The following is a 12,046-nucleotide window of genomic DNA, read 5'->3' as shown; positions in this document are numbered from 1 at the left end:
GTGCTGCTTTTAAACTAAAGCGCCTTATCTGCCATAAGTCAAGTAAACGCCTCGGTGCCGGCACCCTGAGTTGGTGTGACAAGAAACAAGTTTAACACCAATCTTAAAGCTCAAGTGGAGTTGGCACTTCAGCCGTTGGAAAATTTAAATCTAGTCTTATGGCTTTTAAACTCCTGTTGAGCCACCTTGATTGGAGAAATGATGACATTGCTGGATGAGGTTAAACCTTTGCATTCAAATGTTCTAAATTCAAGTGAGCCCCATATGTACCTGATGCATAGTCTCCTCAAAAGCCCTTTCTGGCTGCTGGAATTCACCCGTAACCCCCACCTGAGCATACATGCACGCTCGATCTCTGTGGGAACCACATCCCACCGCCCACGTGACAAAGGCTGCATTGTCCAGCTCAAGAGGTATAGACTCTTATCAGGTGACCTTGTCTCCCTCTTCACCAGGTACCTAAACTGCAGATTGGTTGGAAGACTTCAATCTTTACTTTTCCTCTGACAATGTACTGTGTAATAGTCATAAGCCACATTCCTGTATCACAGCCATGACATGTCAAAGGCCACTATTGTGGTCACTTGATCCAGAGGAGTTCTCCCTCTAGTCAACCTCCGGAGTGTGACCACTCAAGCACCCTCCTGTCCACCTGAAACCACCTAAGCAACCACAGTTTGGGTTAAGGTGTTTGTTTGCTGGTCAGGGGCGGGAGAGTGAGCACATGGAAAGAATCAAATAAAGGTAGGGGGAGGGCAATGAATGGTATGTGAAGGACACTCCAGAGCTGAGCAGCCCCCTTTCAACCTGCTCTCGACCACGCTCTTCTCAAATCAGGAATGAGCATTTCAGCGCAGTTCAGATAATGAGGCTACAGTCTCTGAAGTGCTTTAGTGCCACCATCTAAATGTTCAAGCTGTTTCTTATGGCTCATGCACGTCAAAGTTGTATCTTCACTTGAGATTAAATCAAGATATTATCTCTGACCAATAAAACCAACATCAATGCTCAGCATGTTACAGGCTGCCGAAAAACAGATTTCTTAAAATCAAACTCCATGAAAAATGTTTCTCACTGTATTCCTTACTTTCCGGTCATCCCACTGTGGGACTATTAAAGGATTCTATCTATCTATCCATGGCCAGATCAGTGGAGTAAATCTTAATATGACAGGAGAGGCAGAGTTACAATGTGGAGTTGTTGATTTTTAACCAACGACCTGTGTGGGGAAGAGACGTTTTGCTTCTGAGTGGCTGCATTTAAAGCAACAGGGAGCATCTTACATGTTTTCCATTTGTTTTTAAAATGTTAAATCTTCGGATTCCAAAGGAATGCATATTGATGACTTGATATGAGACATCATGACGTCAGTAACAATCGCTTCGGGGGAATTTCATGTGAGCTCTGTCACCACATCCTGCACCAACCTGAGCTATAGTTCAAAGACAATAGCATGAATGTTTCGTGACCGTCACTTTAGCCCCGTCAGTGTTCCTGTTTTTCACACCAAGTTTATGGTGTAAAATAGGTCTACTTCAAGTAGGAAGAGAAAATGTAACTTCTCAGAATGAGGAACAAATGTGAGTACTAAATGGCAGCGTATCTTGTTACTGTGGCAACCATCTGTAAGCACTGGTGGAGTGGGTGTACTTCCCCGCAGAGGACAGAATACAATGTCCTCAAATGTGGTTGCTAAACAAGGCTATATTCTGCTAGATTACTCAAAGGGAGTAATTTACTTCCAATAATAAATACTGAATTATTGGTGATTTATTTTTTGGGGTGAGGACTGTCGCCTCACAGCAAGAAGGTTCTCGTTCTGAATCCCAGCTTGGCCGGGACCTGTTAACTGGAGACTCTAGATTGTCTGTAGGTGTAGATGTGAGTGTGAATTGTTGCTTGTCTCTGTTCGCTGGCTGTGTGAGTCACAGGTGACCTGTTCAGGGTGTACCCCCCTCCCCCTCGCCAAATGTCACCTGGGATTCGGTCGACTGACTTTGGTGAGGCTTTGGCTCAGGAGGTGGAGTGGGTCGTCCACTAACCAGAAAGTCGGCGGTTTGATCGCGGCCTGATTTGGACAAGATGTGTAACTCCATATCGCCCCTGGCGGCTGTGTGTCCTGCCCTGTATGATTGTGTGAGAATGGCTTTTCCAATACTGCTGACCATTTACCACTTGGGGGGGGGGGGGGGGGGGGGGGAGCTTTGGACAGTATCACTGACTGTAACTAATCAAATTAAATTTGTTGACGCATCTTTGTTGTCTGATAAACATTTGCATAAAATGAGGGTTTGTTTAGTCAAGAAAAAGCAAGAGTTATATTTTTGAATACTTGACAGGACAGATATAACGTGATTAGGCAAAATAAAACTGGAAAAACTATTTTGTTTTCTTAATTCTGTACATTCTCTTTTCTGGCCACCAACTGAGATTTCATGTAAGATTATGATTAAAACAGCCCAAATTATCTATCGTACTTTCATTGTTCCAGTATCATTTCATGTTATTAATCTAGCACAATATTCGTAAAGTAGTAGTAGTAGTTCACATAGAAAGCTATTTGAAAGGAGGCAGATGAGGGGGCGGAGGCCTGTTACAAAAACTTTTTGTTACATTTACAGTACATGCTACTTATATTACCTCTTTGTAGCCTAAGGCAAAAAGAATATCCATCCATCTATTCAGCCATCCCTCCATTCCCACAGGGACCTGTGTGTTATACAAGCACAGGACAACAGGCAGAGTACATCCTGAACAGGTCAGCACCCAAACACAGACACAAGACACAGACACACACAGACACACACACACACACACACACACACACACACACACACACACACGCACACACACACACACACACACACACACACACACACACAGACACACGTGATGTTTGTATGGCATCTGAAACAGCCTTTTAAAAGAATGCCGAGCTAATGCTACCACAGGTTAATCTGTGGAAGGAGCACAGGGCCAAAGGAACCAAACTGTGTGTTTGGGAAATCCCTTCACCTGGCACCACCCGGCTGTGTCACTAATCATCTGGTTCCAAGATAAACAGGCCGACACAACACAGACGCACACACACGTACACACACAGTTGTTGCTTGTTTTAATGTCTTTAAAATAAAACACCTCAATGTTTTTTCCAGGAAAAGACATGATTTGTAGTACAAAGTCCCCCTCTCTAACCAGTAGAGCTCACTGTTTGGATGCCTTCTCTCCTGTGGTGTCTAATCTCACTTTGCTGAGCTCTATGAAGGTCATTGTGCCGTCTGAAGGGAACTGGTTTATGAGGTGTGACGCTCTTCAGGGTCAGTTGGCCATACACTCATTGATTAGTTACACTTTAGCTCAAAATAAAACAACAGTCCTGTAATAAATCCTCGCGTCATAAATGTTTTATTTTGACGGACATTGTTACAGAGAGGTGTTGATTCATGGTGCTGTTAAAGTGTACTGCTTCATCCAGGAAGATGCTGTCTGTATTATTTAAAGTAACATTTAGTGGTTTTTATACCTTAGAATAACAGCTCCATGATCATTGTGAAAAAAAGGTATATTGGGAAGAATGGCATATCAGTAAATGCCACAGCGCCCCCTGGAGGCCTGGAACTGCACCATGTTAATCTGATGGAACATTACAATCCACTTGACACAATGTTAACTATAAGAGACAACTGGCTCACCACTCTCAGTGTGGACATCATGGCAGATCCACATGAAGAAACCAAAGAGGACATTGTTGGAGGAAATGAAGAAGAGGAAAAAGGGAAGTGACACAGTAAAAAAACAAACAAGAGCGAATATCGGAGCATGTTTTCATTTAGTTGGGCAAAAGAGGCCAAAGGATGCAGGACAGATGACGACCTGGCATGGTTGTCATTGGACGCTGTGATTGCTCGTCTGCTTGACGTTGGGTTGTGTTAGTGAAGTTGTCGATTCGCTAGTAGTTTATCATCTGAAGCCTCCAATCCAATTGGAGTTTAAGCTGCTAAATTTGGTCATATTTGTGTAAAATCTCTCCCTTGTCAGTTGACGTAGTTCTTTGGATTCTGAGATTGCCGGTTTCGTCTCGGTCAGGTTGTCAACAAATCCACGCGTGTACAGCGGTTTGCACGCGGGAGGTTCGGACCAAAACTCGGAGTTATGACGTTGAGTTACATATCCCACCTGTAGGGGGAACCCAAGTATACCCGAGAGTGAAAAGCGAGCCCTTTAATGTCTTGTAGTCCAGTGTGAAAAGAAAGCATAGGACTATAACTGAGGGACCAGTATCTGCGATTATCCGGTACAAATTATAGGCGTGTCTTGCTGTCTTACAGGGACCATGAGGGAGAAACAGAATCATGTCATATGTGCTGGAGACATGGCTTATGTGAAGAGTCTGTGCTTTTCATCAGAGCACATCCTTCGGGATCAAATGACAAGCCCTGGAAAGCGCCGGGCAGGTGGAAGGGATGGAGTGAGGATGATAAGGTGGGCAACCTGCAAATCCACACATCCGCACAGGAGAATGTCAAAGGAAACAAGAGCCCAGTTCGTGCTCTCTGAATTCTGCTGTTTGTGTATGAGATGCTGAAAACAACAGAGGTGGCTCATGAGGTGACGCATCACCCTTCATGTCAGTGACCTTTACCTCAAATACCCATGTTACAGGAACATTAGCAGAAATGACAACATTTTCTTCATGTTGTGATGCTTTGTTATTGAAGAGCAAGAGCTTCCGCCAAATTGACATTGCAAAGATCAAATCTGCGAATGTTTCTCTTTTTTTGTAAACCAGCCTGATTAGATCTTTAAAATAATACTTATAATTTGATATTTAAATAGTTTAGTTCTCAGAATACAGAAGGAAGTTATGACTGCTGCAATCTTGTTGATTACAACCCACTATATTGAAATGCAATATATGTAGTACAGGAACAAGAAAAAAGCGGCGTAGGTGAATATAATTTAGAGGTTTTGTGTTTCATGTAGATAAAGCTGGTTCAGTATCAACTCAACAAATGGTCAGCATTTATAACATGCTTACTATTGTTAAGGTCTGTCTTAATAAAGAATAATATAGTACACTTTACACCTGTGTACTTAAAAAGAAAACTTGTATTGGGATTAATTAAGTACAAGGATCAAGTATAGATTCCCTTCTGCTGGGGACAGTGGTCAGGATTATGTTGAACTGGAGTCAGCTGAGAGCAGGTTATTATGGGCACTACTTTAGGCCAGTTTCCAGTACTGTAATTGGCTGACTGGATAAATTTCACTTGAGTTGACTCCAGCCTTTTAATGTGGATCGACTTTGTATGTCAGGGAAAGTATCTAGTCTTGGCTGGTGTTTGGTCATGGCAAGTGGTTACTCATCTCGAGGCAGTGGTGGAAACAGCCTGTTGTTCCTTTCTTCTCACACAAACACCTGCAGAGGAAATATGTCTTTACGTTTATATTACTTGAATGGCGGAGCAGTTTGTCAAACTGGATTGGAGTCTAGACTTGTGACACAGATACTGACAAGTGGTCAAAAAGGGAAGGAGGCAATATGTTTTCCCTGACACAGTTGAACTCTGCCCTCCAGTGGACACATGTGCCCATCGGCCATCTGTCTCTTTGTTGCTCTCTTATCTTTGTGGATTAAAACAAGCCTTTATTTTCTGAAAATGCAGTACAGGTTAAATACCATTAAATGGTCGCCGTTTTGATACATGGCTCCTCCTCCAGTTGGAATTTTGAAGTGTCCTTGAACCGCAAATGGCCTCTGACGGCTGTTCAGGTATGATGGTTCGTGATAGAAAAGGTGCTGCATTTAAAAGCACTGTATGAATGTGTGTGTAAGAGGACGAATACAACTTGTACAGTAAAGCTCGGCCAATAAGACTATAGTCAAAATATTGAGACTGTATCACATGAATTCAGGCAAATTGAGCTAGTGTTGTTTTGATGGCGTTGGGTATGCTGCTTCTGTACTGATCTGTGTATTTCTCATTCAGATGCAGTTAAAGCTGACATGTCAACACTTTGAGGTTCACCTCTGTGGTTCAGCCTGTGTCGTCACTCCTCAAGGTTCATGTTGATGAAAATAAGGAAGAGAGCTGAATGAAAACAACAGACATGAAACAATCGATTTGGCTTCAAATTGTTTTCTTAGACTTTTGACAATAAAAGCCGAGATCAGGGTGTAATAACATCCCAAACATACAAGGAAATATACACACTTTTAATAAGTACAGCTCCATCATAGTATACAAACGTTTTACCTTCAGACAACAGATACAGCAGCATTTGAACACCATGTCCCTCCACCTGACATATGATGTATATTGTTCAATAATTAGGGTTTTCATGTGCTGTAAAAATTCCATCAAGAAAACCTACTGCAGCATGTGATCGAGGGAGATAACCCTACTGAATACGTCCTGAAAAGACATCTCAGAAGCCAAGAATGTCCATAACGGTTCCATGTTAGGTGACGATGTGCCTGTACCTAGTGACTTGGTCAACAGTTGGTTCTTTGTGTCCTCAGTTAACGTTAAGCAGCTAAAGTTTGTTCCCTTTCAGTACTTCTTGTGTCAATGCTGCTCTTCCTGGAGTCTCCATGGTCACTGATGGCGGGAAAGCCAACCCTTTGCTCGATCCACTGGGCGACACTGAGCAGCTTCATGTCTTGGACGGCGGGGCCGATGAGCTGCAAACCAATGGGAAGCCCTCGTCTTGACAATGCGGTTGGCAGTGACACGGCGGGAAGACCTGGGGTAAAGAAAAGGGACGGAAGAAGAAAGGTTGTTCATGGGAAGACAATGATTAAGATGTTAAGGTTCGTTAGGGTTTAGGATTGGACAGGACAAGGTTTAATTGAATGCAAACACACTGGATTACACTTTAATCTGAGCTGAAATTAGGGAAGGGTTGAGGTTGAATGTTGTGATTGGTGCCTTCAGAGAACTGCGTTTGCTCACAATTATTAATTTCCTCTTAAATTTCCCTTGGAAATGTATGAAATAATGTGCCTTTGATCAGCAAAGAAGCAGTAATTATACTTAAGTCCTATTAGTTGACATGTTTTTCAGTTACTGTGTGCAGAATTAGAAGTTAATGAATGAATCCTCCCATACTCCCTATAAATGCACGAACAATGCTGCACGTTCTGCCTAAAGCTGTGGTTCTGTCTCAGTACCTGCCATGTTGGCCGGTTGGGTGAAGACATCTTCCTGTGTACTGCGTGTTCGGTTGTCTTCCTGCATGAAGTCCGAGTACCGGGCTGCATCGGTCAGAGTGGTGGGTGTCAGCAGCACGTCAACACCAGAGCTGAACACACGCTTGAAATCATCCGCTATCAGCCGCCGGACTTTCTGGGCCTTAACAAAGTAGTGCTGGTAGCTCCTGGCAAAATTATACATAAAAATCAGTTCATCCTGGACGTTTTTGAAATATTACAGCATCACCACACAATTTTTATCGCCCCTAAATTTAGAAATACAACTTAAATAACCAATAATGCTCCACTCTAGTTGTGGAGTCTCATGATGACTAAACAGTCTTGCACTTTTGCCTTTCCAATATCTGTTTCGCAAAGAATCAAATGTTTTATGGTCTGTATTCATCTGGAAGCTGTTGGCCTGGTTTCAGACTTAAAACTGATTTTCTGAAATGTTAATGGAGAAAAAGAACGTTTCAGAACGAGAGCTGTTTAAAAGAGGGTGATCTCTATTAAGCCCTGTACAGTCAGAGGGAAGTGAAGAACGATGGTGTGAGAGGGGTCAGTGTGTTTTACTCACTGTTGAAGCAGGAAGTAGTTCCCAGAAAGAATCCTCCCTCTCACCACGTCGTTGAAGCCCTCGTGTCGGGTTGAAGCGTACATGGCCTCTGTTGAGCTGTTCACCTCACTACGGTGGCCTGACAGAGGAAGGACAGAAATCCATAACATTAGCTTCATCGCCATCATGTGTCTTGTTGCCAACACATAGGATTTGGTGTAACCTAACTTGTTATGTTTGATACACCGCAAATTGCTTCTCACCACAAATCTACCATATTGGAAGACAGTTTCATACCATATTCAAGGCCATCAAAACGGGCCATGTTAGATGCCACTTCTGCGTGGCACAGGACGTGGTAGCACACAATGGAGTACTGGGTGTGGGGGAGCGATACTTGCTCCACCTTCGCCCCTGCTCTCTCAAACATGTCAGCAACTCGACTCCACTGAGCCAGAGTCTCCTCAGACAGCCCCGGGGCATGGTACTCCTGACAAGACCAGAAAGACAAGGAGCTTTATACAACTGAGTTCATAACGGCAATTTAAAAATGTTTCAATCTTCTTAATTGTACACACCATTCTATATTATACTGTACAAGGAATATATCTTTGTGCCACACATCTTTAAAACCTGGAAATAGAATTCATTAAAATGGATTTCATACTATCAACAGCTCTTTTTCAGTAAAATAAAATTCTTCCAGTTTTTTTGTTTTTGTTTTTCGTGTGGTCTTTCTCTGTGTATCTACATCAGTATTTGGCTTCTTGGATTTGTTTTTCCTGGTAGAATGAGGATTTAACTTCCCTCTGACTGAATGTGTTGCCAGTGATGCTGAGATAACACAGACAAGCGATCGAAGCTTAGCGCCAGAGCCAGACTCACTTTAGGGATACCGACACAGATGTTCTTCACGTCAAAGTCTTCAGGCAGCTCGGCCAGGGATGACGGGGGAGGGATTGTTGTTGAGTCTCTAATATCAAGGCCTTGGAGGATACCTGTGCAACATTTCAAAACACATTCCCACGTAAGGTCAACTATTAAAAGAAAGTACTGTATCTCATATGAGCAGCTATACTGATTTATTCATGACACATATTCTCAGGCAGATAGAAAAGGTGCCCTGTTTAGAAAGGTAATGTTCAGTGTCTGTGTTTTTCACCAAAATGCGGTGTGTGTATCATTAAGGTCAAACAAACATAGTGAAATGTATTTTGTTTACCTCATGTAAGATTTAGAAAATTTCCTTTTTGACATTTTCAAGCGTGCAATGAAAATACTAATGTTTGCCTGCTAGCCTTTGTGGCACACTGCTGTATCTATTGGTGTATAACTGCTTGATTACTGCAAAACCAGGAGCATGATGACAGGATATACATGATGAATCCCCTATGAAAATATTGCTCTATAGTGCTACTAGTGGCCAACAACTGACATCAAAATGTATCCTGAATGTGTTTCATTGCAAAACTGTAGCATGACATCAGCTGGTCCTTCATATGTGGCCCAGGACACATTTGCATTCACATTGTTAAAAGACTGTGAACACATGCATGACACCTCTGAATGTGGTCTGTGTGATGAGAACTAAGGATGTATTCAGGACACATTTGCTCTTACAGCTGACCATGTGTGATCGATTCACTCAGGTTTGGGCCTAATACCAGGGTCTGAACGGTGTCAGTAAGCCTAGACTGCTTATATCTGTGCACTTATGCACCGATTCTGCACAGATGAAAAGTTGTTCCTACCTAGGACAACGGCTGCATCACTGACACTGCGTGTCAAAATGCCAGGGGCGTCCATGGAGTTGACCAGAGGGATCAGACCGTGTCTGGACAGCAGACCGTAGGTCGGCTTTAGGGCCACAAGGCCACAAAGTGCTCCAGGATTACGAGTAGAACCCCCTGTGTCTGAACCCAGAGCTCTGCGAAGTAAGCACCAAAACACCTCATTTACGATTTAAAACACTATTTTGAATCAAATCTTTACGTCTGTGTTTATATATTTTTAACAGTTTGGCCGAACCAGTGAACATGGTTCTGTTCCCTCACAGGTAGCTGGAGAGTGAGGCCACAGCTGCAGCACTTCCTCCTGAACTTCCTCCAGTTATGACCCAGTCAGAGTCCGGGGACGCCCCTGTCTGCTCTCTGTAGGGAGCAGCGTAGCTCCAAGGGTTCCTCACTGGACCCCAAGCCCCATCGGTACTCCCTGAACTTTGAGATAAATAGATACATAGATAAGTGTCTCTTCCTGCAGGTGTAAACGCCTGTAACAGCTTTTCTCAAGCAATAAAGAACAAATACAGGGATTTGTAAGTAGCTGTTAGTAAAATAATAAAACTACGGCCTTACCCCATTGCAAACTCATCCAGGTTTGTCTTCCCCACCAGAACAGCCCCTTGGTCTATGAGCTTCTGGACGACTGTAGCATTGTATGGAGGACTGTAGTCTGAAGCAAAAAATAGAGGCAGGTTATCATTACTGGATTACATTAGCTGGTAAATATAAGACGGGCCAACTCATTAATTTACCTCTGAGCATCCTGGAAGCACATGTGGTCCTGATATTCTCTGTGCAGAAGTTATCTTTGACTGCAAAGGGGATTCCATCCAGAGGACCTTTGGGGGCACCTGATGGGTGACAAGGTCAGACTGTAACACTTATGGCTCCACTCAGGAGAGAATGAAATATACGACCATGTGTCCGCACCTTGCAGCAGTCTGGTTTCGGCTTCTTGAGCCTGCTTCAGTGCCAGCTCCTCTGTCACGGTGATGTAAGCATTGAGATGTTGAGTTTTCTTGATGCGGTTCAGACACCTTCTACACAGCTCAGTCGCGGAGATCCTTCCCTCCCTGAGTGCCAAAGACACCTAGAGAACAATGAAACACCATAAGTGGAATGTGACTAACTTCATTTACTCAAAAGGGCCTTTTCAAAGCAGAAATAGAACCCTAGTAGAAAATAACAGATGTTATTGATACAATAAGAATCATCTGAAGCTGACATATTCCCCTCCAGCACACACATAAAAGAGCAGATAACTTGCCGCCATCACAGTTGTAATGCTGTTATCAATACTTCTCTCAAGAAACCCATAATATGAAAAGGCACCACTAAAATAATTAGGAAATATTATTATAAAAAAATGTTTCCTCCAGAAATGAAATGCTTATGGATGGATGGACACACACTACATATCACTATATTCGCCCTTTATTAAATGGTATAATAATATCTATTCTATTCAGTTGTCCCACATGCCATGGCAGTGTGACAGAGAGCCAGCTTGCACGATAACAACAACCTGAAAATGAAGCAGCCAAATAGAATTTATCTACCTATGTCAAAATGTTTAACAGGAAAAAATCCGGTTGCTTTTCTTTTTTGTACAATTCTGTTACTCCACTAGATTTATTTGACAGTTTTTACAAACTCTTCTTTATAACAGATAATGACAAAGGGCGAAACATTTGATCTAAAATCTGATGAAGATCAATTATTTGATCTTCGTCCGCACTGTGGAATATACATTGAACTTTTGTTATATTGCTACTGATGACAATTATATTGCAATGATTATAGAAACAGTTTTATAGCAGAGCCCTACCACCACCCCCCTCCCCGATCACATTCAAATATGACATGTTGAGTCATAATGACAAATACAACATCAAATGATGTGATTCTGCATCACGGCTAAACCTACAATAGATTAAGTACATTTTTCTGCTAATACTTAATCACAAGGTTCTTTTTTAACACGGGCTACTTTTTTTTAACTCAACAGTATCATTGGTACTTAGATTAAAGGTCTTTGCAATGCTTCTGCCACAATGAAATGAAATTGTGTCATTGTTCAGTTACTACAGCCAAGACAAGCATCATTTCAGGGCCAACGACACATGTAAATACTGTAGTTCATAATTACACAGTTAATTAGCTGTATTGAATCTATATGCATTTAACTGAGTAATAGAGTTCCCATAAAGAAAGTGTGTAGTCCAGTAATACGATTCTAAAGCTGTAATCTAACCGAAGCTAGTTCTAATAGATACAGTGTTTAGCTAAATTCCAACACAAACCACACACATGGAGAACTGAGCTCAGAGAACAACTCTACTAACCTGCTTTATCGTCAGACCGAGCATGCTGACACTGTTTCTGCTGTTACGCCTCAAATTTAACAACAACCTTCAGTCAGCGTGCAGAAGTGACAGCAGGAAGCCGCCATGTTTGTTTTGGCGGCCACCGTCCAGCAGCGCTTCCTTTGATTGGACAGCTGTGGAGTAA

The 12,046-nt window shown here is 42.5% G+C and overlaps 1 protein-coding gene and 1 long non-coding RNA gene across 2 annotated transcripts; one reads left to right on the top strand and one right to left on the bottom strand.

The window, feature by feature from the left end:
- The first annotated feature begins 1,450 nt into the window (after positions 1-1,450).
- Positions 1,451-8,480, top strand: LOC128451533 (uncharacterized). The gene is made up of 3 exons (XR_008340114.1): positions 1,451-1,580; positions 2,706-2,758; positions 6,559-8,480. It is a non-coding gene; the product is annotated as an uncharacterized LOC128451533 (long non-coding RNA).
- On the bottom strand, positions 6,203-12,017 carry qrsl1 (glutaminyl-tRNA amidotransferase subunit QRSL1). The gene is made up of 11 exons (XM_053435399.1): positions 11,881-12,017; positions 10,466-10,625; positions 10,288-10,386; positions 10,109-10,205; positions 9,809-9,970; positions 9,506-9,681; positions 8,640-8,752; positions 8,052-8,244; positions 7,776-7,893; positions 7,175-7,380; positions 6,203-6,747 (listed from the first exon to the last, which is right to left on the bottom strand). Exons 1-11 carry the CDS (start codon positions 11,902-11,904, stop codon positions 6,530-6,532), a joined length of 1,566 nt encoding a protein of 521 aa, XP_053291374.1. The 5' UTR covers positions 11,905-12,017; the 3' UTR covers positions 6,203-6,529.
- Positions 12,018-12,046: the final 29 nt, after the last annotated feature.

This window comes from Pleuronectes platessa, chromosome 11 (genome assembly GCF_947347685.1).
Source record: "Pleuronectes platessa chromosome 11, fPlePla1.1, whole genome shotgun sequence".
NCBI lineage: Eukaryota > Metazoa > Chordata > Actinopteri > Pleuronectiformes > Pleuronectidae > Pleuronectes > Pleuronectes platessa.
The sequence above is the reverse complement of the archived record's forward strand: the minus strand, read 5'-3'. Positions and strand labels throughout refer to the sequence as shown.

Coding starts and splice junctions, on each gene's coding strand:
- qrsl1 (XM_053435399.1), bottom strand. CDS start 11,904: ATGCTCGGTCTGACGATAAAGCAG. Junction 7,894..8,051: donor TTTTGATGGCCTTGAATATG/GTATGAAACTGT, acceptor TTCCTCTGTCAG/GCCACCGTAGTGAGGTGAAC. Junction 6,748..7,174: donor CCAACCGGCCAACATGGCAG/GTACTGAGACAG, acceptor TCTTTACCCCAG/GTCTTCCCGCCGTGTCACTG.